Genomic DNA, 16,940 nt, shown 5'->3' with positions numbered 1-16,940 from the left:
CTCCTCTTGTCAGTCTGTGTCCTTCCAAAACCACTTTATTGCCAACGACTTGCAATAAAGGCTTCTGCCTTGTCACCTCTTGCAGGGAGCCGCTGGTCCCAAAGGGAGGTGTGGCTGTCAGCTCTGGGAGGGCTCTCCCACGTCCTCCGAAATGTGTAACCCACCTACAGGACATTCAGAGGGTGCCCGTGCAGACAGGAACAACCTTTTTTCTGTTGGTTGAGAGAAGATGTGGCCACAGAGTGATCCGCTGTGAAATCACCAGTTCAGTCGAGGGACCGTTATCCACTGGGCAGAGCTCGGGACTGGGCGACTGGGGGCACAACCCCAGCTCTGCCGTGGCTTTTGGCAGGATCTTGGGCAAAACGGATCCCAACCCTGTTCTTCGTTTGCTAAAGAGAGGATGAAAACATTTCCCCAGCCCAGTTAGGCATTAGATTGTTTCATGATCATAAAGCCTTTGATATCCTTTAATCAAAGAGCTGTTAAGGGTTTTAGAAGTTGTTATTATTTGTGGAGTAGATGCTAATTTCCTGTGCACAATCTACGCAGACCATGGATTCTAATATTATCTGGGGAGTAAGTATTAAATGTTCCCACTTAGGTGCTGGCAGAAGTTACTTTTAAGCCTCATACACATCCTGATTAGAGTACATTGTACTTTAAAAGCTTCTTCACATCTCATTAGACCTTCTCCTCTTGAGCCGTCTCATAAGAGGCTAATTTACATTAAGTCTAGGCCATGTCAGGGCCTGGATTTCTCACGAAAATATGTCTTGGTAGTAAAAGCAAAGCCCCTTGCGCTCCCTGCATGAGAATCACTAATGCTCTCCTCGACATCATAAATCCCAGGCCCATGCTCTGAATCCCAAATAATTTGGATGTATATAGAACCGAGACACACGATCCTTCCTCTGACAATTCTCATTTCCACTTTGGCTTGCCTGTGCTGCTCCATTAAAAGAGGGCACCAGAGGCTTTGCAAAGCCTGTGTACAGTACGAGCACCGTCTTAACGGGTGCTTTGCTCTCTAGCCATCACCCAGCGAAATACTGGAGCCTGTGAGCATGGCGGGCGCCCCCCCAAACTCGAACATAGCCCCGTGGGTCTGTTGGCTCTGATGGGTTCAGCAGGAGCTGCTGGTGCTCGTGCTCCAGCAAACCACTTTGCATACCCACGGTGGAAACTTGCAGTCAGGAAAGCATTTATCACCCGCTGCTGTGGAATTATTTCACAGACTGGAAAGAAATTGCAAAACTCGGGTAGTATAAAATACATTGTTCTGCCTTTGTGTTTGTCCTGAAGAGGAGAAAGCTCTTAAACCCTTGCAAAGCCAATTACACTTTATCGAAATGAATTACAGGAGTTGCTTATAGAATACCTACCATGAGGATCTGGCTCAGCTTGACAAACTGTATTTTTATTATTATTATTTATTTGTTTTCCTGCTTGGCCTGTAGCTGTCCAATGATATTGTAATGAAGCATAAATGCTGACAGGTCATGTTCTGCTTCCATTGGCAGTGCTACTGTTTTATATTTAAATGACAAATATCCTGGCAAAGCTCGGTAACTTTTACTTTATATTTCTTTCTTTTAGACATTGTTTTATACCTCTCTGGAGCAGCCTTATTAACCTCTGAATTCCTCCAGTGGCACTGAAATGATCAAATGTCTTTTTGCGGTAAGCAAGGCAAAGCTGTCCTCCATTCACTGTCACAAACACTTCATGCCATTCCTTTAGGGAAGCAAAGTACCTTTCAGCAACAAGAAAATGTAGATCAACATCGTTCTTTGTGTTTGCCCGAACGTGACATGCCATAACTTTCCATTTTTGAATTCTGCTTTCCTCCTGTAACACACAACGGATTCCAAAATCACGTATTTTTAACGTTTGCTGTGCTAACTGATGCCAGAAAGGAACTATTTGAATCACTGTTATGAAATTTTAAAAACTTAAATACTTTCAAGACCATGGGGGAAGGGACTTTTATGTATTTTTCAGTATTTTATGACTAAGTAGACCAACGATTACATTAAAGAAACACCATCGTAACGCCCAGGCACCCACCTCAGGAGTTGTCATTTCTCACAGCCCTAACCAGCACAGCGACGGTGGCAGTATTTGCAAGCGCTGAGGACCAGGACTAATTCCCAAGGGCTTTTGATAAGATCTGGCTTAACTACAGTGGAACAGCAGGCTCTGGCTGTGGCTGCACTGCTCAGCAGGCTGCAGGACTGAGACCCCTGGGGATGGTACTGATGCAAACTGATAGAGCCCCCAACAGAGCTGCCACTGGGACTGCCCTGGGCGGTGAAGTTCAGCACCCACTTTCCTCTTAATGCTGGGCCATGCTTACTGGTAATGGACATCCAGTGGATCGGAGCAGTTTGGTTTGCTGGAATGCCTGAAGGAGAAGCTGTCCTCCTGGTGACAGCATCCATTGCACAGCACAAACTGCTCACCCCACACTGCTTACCGGAGGTGATCGATCTAGTAACACCTCTGGCATCATGTGTGTTTCAAACCCGCAGGACCACCACAAAGCATCAGTTTCTACTTTGTGGGGGATTTCCACACACATAAGCTGAAACTTTTTTTTTTTTTTAAAAAAAAGGGAAAATTTTCCATCCAGTGGGAATTGCAATATAATTTAAAAAGGATCACAACAAGGGGTTTGAAGCAAGTGAGCTGGCAAGAAATGGCATTTTTCTGGGGAGCTTTGCCCAGCATCCGTCGAATAGCGGACAAACACGATGCATTCATGCAAGAGCTGTCACTGTGCTATATGGAATCAGCATTTCTCCCTGGAAAACACTTGGACATGACCAGTCTCTTCTTCCTCTCCCTTCTTCGCACTCAGCACTCATTCCCTGGCCTCCCAGTAACTTTGCAGCCCCAGCACGAACCTCAAAGGGGAGCAGAAGCACAAAACGCTGCGGGGAGGTGGAGGCGCCCTGCAGGTGGTACTTCTAACCGAGCCCATGGGATAAGCTCCCAGTCTCCCCAGTGGGACACGAGAAAAAAGCCATTGTTCTCGGTCTGCCACTGAGCTCCCAGCGAGATGTCGGTGCCAGGCCAGCAAGCACTAAGGACTCTCTCCCATAAGCAGGACTGTGAGGGCCGCCAGCTGTCCTGCCCTAACACTAGCATCCCTTCAGAGATGAAATGAGAAAAGCTGCTCTGAGGCCCTCCACCAGGGCACAATTCTAAAAGCAGATAAATACCACAGTTTCTGGCACTGGTCTACGAACTGCTCTTCTAGGTCCCCGCTCAGTTAAGTATTTCTCACTGAATTAAGGGGAATTTAAGTATGTGCTTATGCATTTGCATGAACAAAGGCTGCTGAATCAAAAGAAACTACTGAGAGTGGAGTAGAAGCCCTTAAAAATCACATGGGTTTTGTTCTAAAAGTATCTGTTATTTATTCCCAAGTCCTTATCTTGTTTATAACAAAGAAATGCACAAAATTCCTTTCCCAAGCCTGGACAGTCCTGGAGCACATCCGCACCAAATGGGGACAAAAATAAGCTTGATTTTAGACAGATTAAATAAGCAAGCAAGAAAATCTCCTTACTTCTTTCTGCCCTCTTTGACTTTTTTTATTTCTCTGTACACAGCAAACCTGGCGTTATGGCCTTATCGTAAGTCTGCTGAATTTGATGGAGCTCTTTCTGCTGGATTGAATGGGTTTTGGAGCAGGCCTTGCAGACAGAAGACAGCAGTATTTTTACACAGCTTTCTCCTCTGGTTTCTAGAGACAGGAATATTAAATTGTTGAAGCACTGGTCCACCACACAGCCCACCCCCAACTGTCAATATTCATTCTACCTTGTTACTTAAATCAAAATCACCCTACCTTCTCTCTGCACTTTCTTTAGGAATGTTAAATCTGTAAGGACCGAACAGGTTTCCAATTTCTAGCTCATTTCTATAGACAACCTTCAAACCACAATTGCTTCTTAAGCACATCGCTGACAAGAATAAGCATACAAGCAATAGTTTCCAAACATTGCAACCAACCACTTTAAATGACCGTGCCCAGACCAGAAGCTCCACGAGGCTGCAGCGAGGACGTTTGCTGCTGGTGACTGTCAGGCTGTGCAACAGCCTGTGGCTGGCAAGGGCTGCGTGTTCACACGAGCGGGATGCGGCACCCTGGCCTCTTCCCCAAAAAATCCATCTGAATAAGTACATGGCTTTGGTGAGACAGAGGAATGCAAAACACCCTTGTTTCAGCTAATGAAGTCTGCATGAATGAGCAAGGACATTTCTGCCTCCATGGCCCTGATCCAGCTGCCACCCCCAGCTAGGGGGGCGATTCTCAGGGCTGCAAGGGGGGACAAGCTCCTGGCCTCTGTGCCAGCCAGGCCCCCCCAACAGATGCAATGCACTGCTTGACGGTATTTTTCCAGACCCTCACTTGCTACCTATGGTAACACTCGATCTCCAGCATGTTGCGGCAGTCTTACACGAACCTGAGTCAACGTGAGAGACCTCCTGAGCTCAGGTCCCTTCCCCGTCCTGAAAGCAGAGGGGTACAGGCGGTTCTGATTCATGTATATATTGTCAGAGTACTCAATACACACTTTGAAATCTTAAAGCAGGTCGTGACGTGTCGTCTATAACTAAAATATATCAATACACAGACACACAATGTGCTTTTGCAAAATGACAGAAAAACTGTTCTTTTCATGGTACCTCAATACAAACATGGCTGCATTTTGCTTTTTGAACACTACTGCTCTAAGAGACATATTGGCATCAGGTAAATGAATTTCCTACCCATATTTAATCATTGTAAATAAAAGAAGCAGACCAATCTGCATATGGATTTTTTCTTTTTTCTTTTTTTTGAATTTGCATGCTTAGTACAGAACTAGGTGTAAAATCTCACTGAGCATTCTATGTGAATTAACCAGATTCTAAAGTAATATGAAAAGGAAGATAATGAAAAGTACAGCTTTTCATTTAAACATAGGCAGCTCTCTTCATGCAGGGATTTCTTTAGTTTTTCTTTTTTAAAATTACACTTTGCATTAAAGAACATAGCCAGTGTAAACACAGTCCGTAACACTTATAAAACAGTGCAATTTTTGTGGATTTCCGGGAGGAGGTTGAAATACAGATATTTATAATGAAGGTAAAATCACTTTCTCAGTAGAAAAATACGCATATTAAACACCTATCTCTATGTTCTGAACTTAACTTCACAAAAGAGCAAGTTATAGTTCTATACTGTGTAATAAATTAGCATCTCTCCTAGATTTCTATTTTGGTGTTAGTGTCAAATGCATAATAATACTAGAAAAAGCAACAAGAAAAATGTATTATTTAGAACCTAAGAAAAAAGTTATAGATAAAAATTGATGTAAGCGGGCAAAGAATAAAGAACTGGGGAAAGAAGCAATGGAAAAATACTGACCTCTATGAATTATAGCACATTTGAGATCATTCTCATGGCCTTTGGGCCAATTCTGGATACTTCTAAGTCTTAGGTCAGCGTTTGTTTCCACTTAGACTGTAGGGTACAATTTAGGAACCACTGCAAAATGTTAAGGATTTACTGAGCTTGTTTGCTGATGAAACCACAGGCAGCTGAGTGCAGAGTGCTAACTTTTATCCATGCAATCATAGAGAACAATGCAAAAAACATACTGAAATGCAGGCAAGATTGCCTGCCATAAAAGTATTTCTGGGGACTTGCTCCAGCAGATCTTACTGAGACAAAACTCGTGTCTACTGTGTTTTCATTAATGCTGTGCCAGAAAAACTGCAAAACTGGCTTCTTCCCTCGTTATTTAGAGCTTTTTCCTTAAATACTGTTGTATACTGGACTCGTAATCAACTGCGGCTGGGAATCTTCACGAAACACACTGCTCTGAAGAAAACTCAACTCACTGCGTAGCAATGCGTGATGCCGAGTGTCTGGGCTGCACCTCTCATCCACAAGCAGCAAGAACGCTTTCCGCAGAAGGTAAATGACAGTATCCTCATGTGACTGATGGGACCAGTGCAGAAGTGAGAAATGCAAGACCTGGCCAGCTTTTTAAAAATATCGCTTTTCACTGCTTGCACAGAGAGCGGAAATATTCCTGCTTCAGCTATATTTTAAAGGTATAAACTGACAGGTAGATTGGGAAAGAACTTGTCTCAGGTGATTATCACTGCAATTCAAGTCAGACTACTAGTAAACGTGAATAATTTAGCACTTCATCTCTGAATATTGCTGTAGTAATTATTTTCTATTGCTGATGTTCTCAGAAAAAGGTTAATTTGAAATTGTAACTATTGATTTTGGGGAAAAAGCTATGTAAAATTACATTGCCTTTACTACAAATCTTAAAACAGCTCAAGAGATCTTACGAAATTTCAAATCAATGAATTCACCAACAAATTTATACCTAATTTTAAAAAATGCCATTAAAAACCTTGAGAAATTATGAAATAATCTATAATCCACAGAAAAATTGTTTTAAATCCTCCTAAACATCTTCCAATATTCTAGTAAGTTGTTTAATAAAAACACATTGCTAATCATTCACTAGGAATACAACATGCCTCAATAATAAAATGAAGGGATGCTGATGCAAGCAGGTGATTTATTCTGCAGTAACTGTTACTATGCACTTTACCAATAAAGATTCATCTGCATTGTTTCAGCTGGTCATCTTCTAAAATGCATTTAAAAGAGAATGTTACTGGGAAGATTTCCTCCTCCTTCCTTTTGAGAATGATTCACCCCTTGTGGTCTGTGCAGGAGATAATCATTTTTGTGGCATGATATGATATTAGAATTTCAAACCGTACTGAAGTTTATATGAAAAAACCAACAACTTCTGTGTATTTCAAATACTATTACATAACTATGGATGCTGGAGATCATATACAGTGAACTTTTATCCATCCCAGATTGTAAACTTACTGTAGAATGATGGGATGTGTTTTTTCTCTCCCCCCTCCCCCTTTTTTTTTTTTAAAGAAGCAATCAAGCTGTACATTAAAAGACAGGAAGGACATTACTGACTTACAAAAGAATGCCCCCTTTGTCAATAACTTGTAAATGTAAACAAAAAAGTTCAAGTAGAAAAGCAAATAAGTGTGCCGCTGCTTCAAATATGATTTGTTGTCCCATGGGGTTTGGGCAAAGTTCTTTAAAAACACGTCTTCATGGCAGTCATGAAGCATCTCAGAAGTGTCCTGATCTTCGCTACCAGATATCACTGGTGAAGCTAAGCTCCCTTGCTGATAAAGGTAGCAAGGGGTTGTTCCTGTGAAACTCCTGGGGATCCTTCATGGTATTGTTAAGAGGTAGCTGTCCGTTTAGTAGCGTCAAAGGTATGTTACAGTATGTGTGGTGGTTGCTTATGGAAGCTATAGGCAATGTTGCTGCTGCCACGTCGTATTCGTATCCTCTGCAATAATGTCTCATTTGCACAGAATCTGCTTGATGGTAATCAGTTAAATCAGCCCGTGATTCTACCAACGTGGCAGAAGTGCCTGTAACGGCAAGGGAGGGTACAGTCTGGAGGTCTCCAAAAAGGCCCTGCTCCGCAGAATCCAGGACCTGACGCCGAGACACCACCTCCTTTTTCTTTCCTGGCATTTCAAAGACTAGGCGCTTCCAAAACTTAGAATTCAGTTTGCTGCTTCTTGGTCCTTTCCACTTCACCACTGATAGAAGTTTGATGGTGTGCTTTAAAGATTCCACTTCGTGATAATTCACTTTCCCTTTTAATTCAGTACACTCAATCAAAATAACTTTGATTTCTCCACTGACTAGCATGTTATGGAGTCTGTTTTCCATCTCAAAAATACTCCATCCTCTCCTGAGAACATAGTCTGGAGTTAACACGATAATGAGTCTTCTGCTTTGCTCAACACATCTTGTGAGATCTTCAATGTAGGCTACAAATTATAGAAAGAGAGAAAGAGTAAAGAATAAAGAAGACTATTGCATCAAAACATCAGGCTTGCAATTAAGTTTAACAAAATCCTATAGCTCACTGATTCACGCCATTTAAGACAAGGGGCACTTCACGATATACTCCAACAGAAATAGGATTGTGCATCACAACACATTTCTATTGATAGAATATATACAAGAAAACTCCTCAATAACATCCTCAATCCGTAACTGTTTTTCCCTATTCATCTCAACAGAATGGCATTTACATAATATCCTCACTGTGTAGATGCATTACTAACTAAAAATACACAGTTCACTTACTGCCAAATTATAGGTCAGGATCAATGTAATGTTTGCGTAAATTTTAACATTAACACTGGTTATGATTAAAGACACATTGAGGGAAGCACACTCTGGGAAGCAGTTCTTGTGTTTCAGATGCAAGGGCAGGAGGATGCTGCAGGGTGTGCAAACCGTAACTAGCAAGTGCTCAGAAAGAAATCAACCTTATCACATGCAGAAATTGTGCTATGGCATAGAAGCAGCATGGCAGCTGTTTCTTCTCTAGGTATTAACCACAAAAACACAACAGCATTTTTTGTGGCTCAGTGGTTTGCTTTAATATTGCAAACCTGTGCTTCTACGTACACCAAGGTATTAACAAAAACTTCACAAGTGACGGGAACAGATGGAAAATTTAAGCATATTGGAGGTGTTTATTTGCTGAGACATCAGTGACGATGAAAATAGTATTCTTCTTTCATTCATGCACACCAAGAAGTTGTGAATGATCAGTGTAAGCAGAAATGCCAGCCCCATCATCAGCTCCATGTTGTCAGCTTACTGAACTTGAAACCGTTCTTGAAGTTGGACTTGGGTTTCTGATCCAGAGTTTCACTTGTCCCAGGGATGGTAGGGAAGAGATGCCAATTATAGTGGTCTGACATGGAACGGGATGGGAAAGAGGTCTACTTACAGACCTGATCTAAAACCCACTTAAATGACAAGACTCCAAGAAGTTTCAATGGGTTTTGGGTCCGGACCAGAAACGTGAAAACACTTGAAAGAAATATTAAGATCAGAAATGTGTTCACTGGTTGCAGAGCATTGTGATTGTGAGCTTAGAGACAGGAAATTATTATTTTAACTACATGAACCTTTTGACCATGCTACTCAGAATGTGCTATCTGACAACAGAGGAGAAGCATGTGTTATAAATGAAGACTTGGACACAGAAGCTGCACAGAACAGATCTTTACTCAGCACAGGGCAGGGCCTCTCTTACACACACTGCCCTCTAGCAGGAACAACGATTACAAATAACATCATTAATCAACATCTGTTACTGCAAGACTCATTTTTATAGTCCCAGGCACCATACCACAGCATGCTTATTCACACCACTTCCAGTAAAGTAAATAGCTACAAAATAGGCCAACAGGAACATTCTAAAATAGCTTGTTTTCATGAGACTGAAGGCATAGTTAGCATCAAATCTGCCTTTACTAATGTTTTATTTCACCACTTAGCAGCAAGAAGAATTTCTTTCACAAATGGAAAAAAGAGGCAATTGTAAACATCCCACAGACACACACAAAATTAAGACATACACATACATTACAAATCTCTAGGCAACAATCCTGACTTTCAGTTTTATGATTCTTTAATCATGCAGCATTTACAGTTATTTTTTTTTCTCTTAGAATATTTTATGAGGAAAACCGCCACATTGCTCTGTGTAAAATAGTTACTCATTAATGAAAAAAATTCAACATTATGATCCATGGGAGAGGCAGCAGAGAGGGGAGAGAATCAGCAACAATGAGAAAATGATAAGCAGAACTGGTGAAACAAAACTTAGGGAAAGGTAGAAATGTTCAATACAATGGAAAGAGATTATCCCAATGTATCAACAGCTCAGACTCTTCATTTTCTTCCTTTCTTTCTGCTCCCAAAAAGAAAGAATTTAGGTGGGAAGCTTCATCATTAGAAGTTGAATCTGCAAGATACAGTAAAACAACAAACTATCATGCATCTTTCCTGAGACATATTCATCCCTCCTCCAAACACCTCAGAACACTGCTATGTACAAGACAATTCTCTGCAGGACACATTCAGTACCATGTAGCCAGGTTAGTGCTAAGCACAGCCACGCATATCCTGTACACATCCAATTCCAAAGAAAAAAGTCACTTCCCTTTCATATCTTCAAATATCCAGCAGCAATAATTTCAATGGCAACAACCCATCCATTGTACCATCTCAACCAGAAACTCACCAGACTTTGCTTTAGTCGAAGAGGGAATGAGGTAGGAAGATGAGAGGAAAAATCCCGTATTTTCTCAGATGGACACTTCTCCCCTCTGTGCCTCTCCCATACTTTGGTATGCCCAGCTTACTTGATAGATGTTGCAACAATTTGGAGCTCTTCCTATAGACAACTCTATAGAGACCTTCACAAATAACCACTAGGTGCAAATTCCAAGCTGCAGTTGGTTCAACGATAGACACAGCCAATGTAAAAGGGGTCTGCTGGTGCAGTGAGGATGAAATACACCATATTACAGAAAAGTGGAAACCCAAATGAAAGGCAAACACATTTTCCAGCCATCTGGCCCAGAATCATTGAATAATCCCAATAACTTAAGCCTGGGACTACTGCTACTACTTCCCTGGAGTATGTGGTTTAATTGGGTGCATCCTACAGAATGCCCAACATGTACAACAAACATTTCTGTGAGGAAAAGCAAAGAAGGACGGGTTCCTGTCTTTCTAAAGCCTGGAAATTCATGCTTTCCCCTACCCTTCAGTGGTACAAGACTGCATAAATCTTAGAGTTGCTAAGTCACCCACTCCCTTTCAATTCAGAAGTACAGACTGCTCAAAATAACAGAGGGTAAGCTGTCTTAAGTGTTCTGTCCATTAGAAGTATTAAATACAAGCCAGCTATATAGCAAAGGGTTGGTTTTGCCTTTCTATTGAGCTAAAAGGTAATTGTCAAGCAATGGTTCTGTTTCACTTTCAAGAAGAAACTGAACAAGCACTTCAGGATTCACATCACCAACCATCATCAACCGCAAGACTCCAGGCAAGTGTATTTTCATCAGATAAATGTCATTTCATTAAAACTTCATTGTTGTCAAAGAAGGAGTCAATTTCAATGACATTTCATTATGAGGGGAGAAAAAATCTTGACAAAATCAGGATAGAATAATTTGGGTTTATTTCTCAAAATTATATTGTATCATAAAGTATAAAGTAAAAATAAAATGGCAGGATTAGCATTAACCTACTTGATTTTACTGAAAAATGACATTTTAATTTTGACCTTTTTTTCCTCCTTTTCTTGAAACACCATTTTGCAATATGGCACAAAAACAGTTTTCAAAATGTTAATATTTCTCATTAAAAAATTACAGTTTTGGGAAGCTCTATCGGTAACTTACTTGTACTATGGCCAATGGGATCTTCAAAGAAGTATGGACAACAAGAAGTTTTAGACCCATAAACAAACATGTTTTTTGCATGGTTGCCCATCAGCAATGAAGATAGATGACCTGACAGCAAATACACACTTCACTAGATACCGTCAACATGTAACGATGGTGAATGTAGTGTGGAGCACTGAAGTCTGAGACACACATCCTATTTGCAAGAGTGTAATCACCCATAATTGCCTACTGAATCCTGAATGAGCTATGCTAGCCATTGTCTGGGAGGAAACCCAGACAACCTAATATGCAAGTGGCCCAAGATCAAGAAAACTAAGGAATACCATGGACACAGAGTTGCTTACACAAAGAAATATCTGACTAACTAGATTCAAACAATCTGCAAAAGCGGCTGAGGGAGAGAGAAAAAACAGCAATCGTATCAAGTCTTATGGATATTTTTGGCAAATGTGGTCTGCAGCACCACAAGGACCAAAGGGTATTTGCCATCAACCATACTGGCCAGTTCCTGACACTCTGAAAATAACCAGCCTTGCTGCCTCTGGCAACATGACTATCACTTGAGGAAGAGTTATTTATAGAAGAATAATTCAGTCCTAGTTTCCTAACCGAATAGTTCCCAAACCCTAACTTGAGCTACTTTATTACAGCAAAAATAACTGCTTGTCTTGCTTTTCCTATTTCTTAAACATTTGTTGCTTGTTTTAGCTCCAGCCAGAACGGCAATGCAGTCGGCACTGCTGAAACACAGAACAGAGTGATGGCCCCTGCCCCAAAGAGAGCACAATCCCACTATAAGCTAAGAGACGGGTGATGAGTACAACAGAAAGAAACAAATAATAGAATAGAAGATGGCTTTGGCGATATCTCCTTGGAGACTGAAGTGTCTGAAGTTGGTGATTCTGGTGAAACCGAAACTGGTATAGTAGTGGATGTCAGAATCAAAATTCTGAGTATTTAGAATCAAAGACTTGTAGAATCACACGGGCTGGGATCTGAAGGTCTCCAGGTCAATCTTCTGCCCAAAGCAGGAGCAGGTAAGATTGTTCAGGGCCTTGTCCAGTAGAGCTTTGAAAATCGCCAAGGATCTTCTCAAGTCTTCTTCTCCGGTGGCTTTGGGTACTGTCCTGGCGTCTGACCACCCTCATGGCAAGCAAAAAATTCCAAATATTAGATTGGAATTTTCAGGGTTGCAACTTCTACCTACGGACTCTTATCCAACGACTGTACAGTCTGCCTCCATATTCTGTGTGCTTTCCACTGGAAAGACAACAATAAAATTCCCCCTTTGCCTTTCTTTTCTTCATGAAATACAGTTCTTTTGGCCTCTCCTTTTATGCTATGTGCACAAGCTTCCCGACCATCTTGGTGGCCTTCAGCAAACCACTACAAGGTAGACATCCTGTCCTGGCTGACTCTAAAGAGAGGGATTTTGTTTATATTTATTCCACTTTTAACTATCATTCTGCTGGATTTCATTTTTACTTGCCTGGCATTAACTGTAAGATTCATACAGAGCAAATAACCAGGGACTTCGTAAAGGAGTTTGTGGTGCTGAGTGCTCTATTTCTGTTCCACGTAAATGGTGTCACATATCTAACAAAGGCTCCTTGGGAACCCCAGGCACACTGTCCAAGTGGGGTTTCTTCATCCAGGAACTTAGGAAGCTCAAATTCACCAATCAACAACAACAACAAAAAACAAACCAAACCAAAACAACAACACAAAAGAAACCCACTGCAGATGGGCAGACAAAACTACAAACTGCCAGAAATTCAATATTGACTGTTGGGTGCTTTTTATTGGATGCCTGAGGTGCCCTCCTGTCATGCTGCTAACCTCTTATTTCCCAGGTAAAAGCAAAGATTTTTATTCTATTAGTGTTGTTCTTTTCAGTGCCTGATCTCTACACCCTGGGCTGAGCTGGAGTGAATTGCTGGTGTGTTTTCAATCCTGTCAAGATCAAATGCACATATGCTTAGAGAGCAACTAGATGATGTTCTAATAGATTAGTATTGCTGGTATTAAAAATACAAATAGACAGTCTTGATCTCTTCACTTTCAGGGTTTAAAATAAGTTGTAGAAGCCACTGGAGAAAAATATCTTCCTCTGATGTAGACCCAATTTCAGAAGAATCAAGTGCAAATATATCACTCTCTCTGTAGAAACATCTTTAAGTGAGACAGAAAATGTCTCAGATAAAAATGTAAGTATTTCTACTTTTTCCTCTCAGCTCTTCAGTTTCCTCAGGTCTCCTAACACTGAATTAAAAAGCTCACAGGATTTGAGAGTCTGCTTGGCTGTGGAAAAGGGTTTGTTCAAAAAAGGTCTTGAAAAGTAACAGTGTGGAAAAAATGATAATGGTTAAGAAGAATTAAGGATCACTGTCTCCTTATACAGGCCGACATGTTCATTGGCGCCTTAGGTGCCTAGGCAGAGAGGTATACGTCCTGTCAGCTTTGAGGGAATGAAGAATGCTCTTCTGTCATTACCAAAGGATACTCTTTAAGAAAGAATAGCTGGAATTAAAGTCAAACTCGGTCTTGCTGCTTACACAGCACACACGTTGCATCTTGCTGCCCTGTCACCCCTCTGGCCTGCATGGCTGCATGGGCTTCTGCGTGAGGGAGAGGAGCAGAGGAGTGGTGGCTGCTTGAGCCCTGTTTCCACCTCACCAGTTCAGGGATGGGTCCCTTCATGCTGCTTTCAGGCGACACCAAGAGTCTCCACAAAGATCCTTGCTGACTGCTGCGAAGTGGGCATCACCGAGGCCCTCAGTGCCCTTCCTGAGGGATCTCCCACTAGGACAAAATGCTCCACTGGAATAGTAATCGTATTCCGGCTTTGCAGGGCACAGAAACCAACGCTTCCTGCAAATGTGACTCAGGCTCATCTAACCTGGACTCCCGAGGCCAGGAATCTGCTTTCCAAAGCTATGGCCTCGGCCCCCGCAGCCATCATCTCTGTCCTCCAAGGGCCGGCAACATCTGCTCCACACGCCTCCTTCAGACAGCCAGCCAGTCCTCAACGCAGAGCCAAAGCGCAGAGCTGGGATATGAGGTGGGGACACTGCCAGGGTCCCCCTTTCAGCAGAGGAGCTCTGCTGGGTGAGCAAATCCCTGCTCAGGTGCATCTGGCTTGAACCTCTCCCTCAGCTGCAGAGGGGCATGCAAAGCCTATCACAGCTTTTCCCTAGAGGTGAATCACCTGGCAAAATCATAATCAAAATTGTCCTGAACTTTTCTGAAGTCAGCTTTTCAGTTTGTTCAGAGAAGTATCCAAGGAAGACAAATGAAATACTATTTAACATATCTATTTTTGCTTGCTCTCAAACCCAAACAGCAGCTGTGTTACTACATGCCAGGAAGCAAGCGCAATAATGCACACCCTCCTGTGGCAGCACCTTAAAACTGCAGAGATTATGTGAAACAACCAGACTTAGAAAACACCCCAGATTTGCTGGAATCACACATTTAAGTACATGGGAAAAGATACAGAAGGCAACATCAGCATGGAGAGCAGGAAAGCATTATATCACACAAAATCATTTACACCAAAAGACAAGGAAATGCGGTACACGTGAGAAGAAATATTTCCTGAAATCAAAAAGGATAACTGTGACCAAAACCCCATTCTTCTATAAGAATCTGCCCTGAAGAGCCATGTATTTTGTCGCGTCTGTCACTTTTTGTGACAGTCACTCTAAAATATATTAGGTTTGCCTCTGAAATTTCTAGCAGGTCGATAGCACATCATGCTGCCTGCTCTCCTCACTATGCACTCCAAGTCCTTGTAAGACTGGTGAGCATTGTACAAATGACAGAAACAGCCACGTTCCCTTCTCCTCTGCACACCAACAGCTTGCAAATGCAGGAGGCTGAGCCTTCCCTCCTTCGCCATCACCTCTCCCTCTCTCTTGCCCCCCTCAAAATCAAGTGCCACCTCCCCCCATATCTTTTTCAAAGCTGAAGCATGCAAATCACACTCATTTCAGATCCGTATTTTATTCTGTATTGTCATTATGTCTGATTAAGCGTTCTTGAAGCTCCATATGTTAGAATCAGGCCCTTTCATAACACTGAAGAAGTGAGTTTGAGAGGAAAAAAGAAGCATTAAGTCTGTGAATGCTCATAAATGAGAACTGACATTTTCAGGTACCCTACATTTTCAGGAGAGGTTTAATGAATACCCAAAGTGATGACAAGTATTTGCTGAGTGTCTGACTGACAAAAATAGACAAAAATAAAATACCATGCTGGCTGGTATAGCAATTGGAAAGAAGGATCTCATTTCAGATTAATCTGTGCGTATAGTTATTGGTGAAAGGCCAGATTTAAACTCCAATTCACTTGTATAATCGCAATGTATAACTGCTATATGGTTGGATATGAAACAACTATTTACTACAGTCCTGTGATTTTTAACACAAAAAGACATTTTCTCTTATTATCTAATAATTCAGTACCGCTTGCTTGAGCTGTCAGAAATAAAAAGGCTATAAGCCAAGTCCCCTTTCTGGAATATGTTTCAGGGGACTAATGGAGTAAAACTCACTCCTCGCAGGGGCAAAGCACAAAGGAATAAAGGAAGCAGCCCTGGCCTAGGAGCTGCAAATGCACATGATCAGTTCAAGCCACTACAGGGGGCTTTGCATGATCTCTTCCTAGGCTCTGACTCCTCTCTCCCAGTGGGACTGGAGTCAGAGCTCTGCTTCCAGCTCCCTCAAATAGCAAAGAAACAGGCTTCAACTTCTGGGGCAGGCACTGGGTTTGGCAGCAGCAAGGCAGCAGTTTCAAGTCTTTGGCAGGCAGGCTGCTAATGCAGTCATGTTCTAGCTGTTTCATGTTTGGGGACATCTGCTCCAGTACAGTCATTGCTTTGTTTTCTTGTTCCTATTTCCTATCCAGTAGCATATACAGAAATAAGTTCATACACTTTTTTAGCATTTTTCATGGAAATGATTTGTAGCAGACAGAATTAGTGAAAACAAAAAAGCATGTTTTTCACATGGGTATCATTTCAAATAAATACGATATTAAAGCAAACATATTGTGCCATTCATTGACGTGATTCATGGTCTTTTTGACTTGTCCAGAAATGAATTTGGAAGAAGAGATGCCATAACCACAGCTCAGAAAGCATTAACTGTTGGTACAGACATCCAAAGGTGCTGCTGAATCTTCAGACACAACAGCAACATTGATTTGAAATGGACAGCTGTATTTTACCATCAGCATGGAAGACAGCATCAGATCACAGGACCGTACACAGTCCCCTGAAGTATTAGTATTACTTACACAATACCGATACTGCTCAGAAATGCAACACTTGGTCAAAACCCTAATGAAAAACTGCATGTTTGCCATTAATTGGAAAATTAATGTAGCTATTTATAAGGCTTCAAAGTTAGGGAAAAAAGACACAGACAAAAAAGTAATTACTAAAAAAAAATCCCATTTTCAATAATAAAACAGAAACCACAAATCTTTTTTGGAACTTTCATTTTTAGCTCCTTGTATCTGACACAGAGATTTTATATTACACTATCGCTTGCAGCGCTGCTGCCTCCCCCATTGAA

The 16,940-nt window shown here is 41.6% G+C and overlaps 1 protein-coding gene and 1 long non-coding RNA gene across 2 annotated transcripts in view; one reads left to right on the top strand and one right to left on the bottom strand.

The window, feature by feature from the left end:
* The first annotated feature begins 5,439 nt into the window (after positions 1-5,439).
* LOC118245257 (uncharacterized) lies at positions 5,440-16,678 on the top strand. Its single transcript, XR_004777818.1, has 3 exons — positions 5,440-5,977; positions 13,427-13,568; positions 16,458-16,678. It is a non-coding gene; the product is annotated as an uncharacterized LOC118245257 (long non-coding RNA).
* The window catches only part of IL1RAPL2 (interleukin 1 receptor accessory protein like 2), a 339,990-nt gene continuing 330,260 nt past the window's right edge, over positions 7,211-16,940 (bottom strand). Inside the window, exon 12 of the mRNA XM_050713426.1 lies at positions 7,211-7,908. Within this exon, the coding sequence (XP_050569383.1) occupies positions 7,211-7,908 (698 nt within the window). The remainder of the gene's footprint in view (positions 7,909-16,940) is intronic.

This window comes from Cygnus atratus, chromosome 13 (assembly GCF_013377495.2).
Source record: "Cygnus atratus isolate AKBS03 ecotype Queensland, Australia chromosome 13, CAtr_DNAZoo_HiC_assembly, whole genome shotgun sequence".
NCBI classification, from domain to species: domain Eukaryota; kingdom Metazoa; phylum Chordata; class Aves; order Anseriformes; family Anatidae; genus Cygnus; species Cygnus atratus.
The sequence above is the reverse complement of the archived record's forward strand: the minus strand, read 5'-3'. Positions and strand labels throughout refer to the sequence as shown.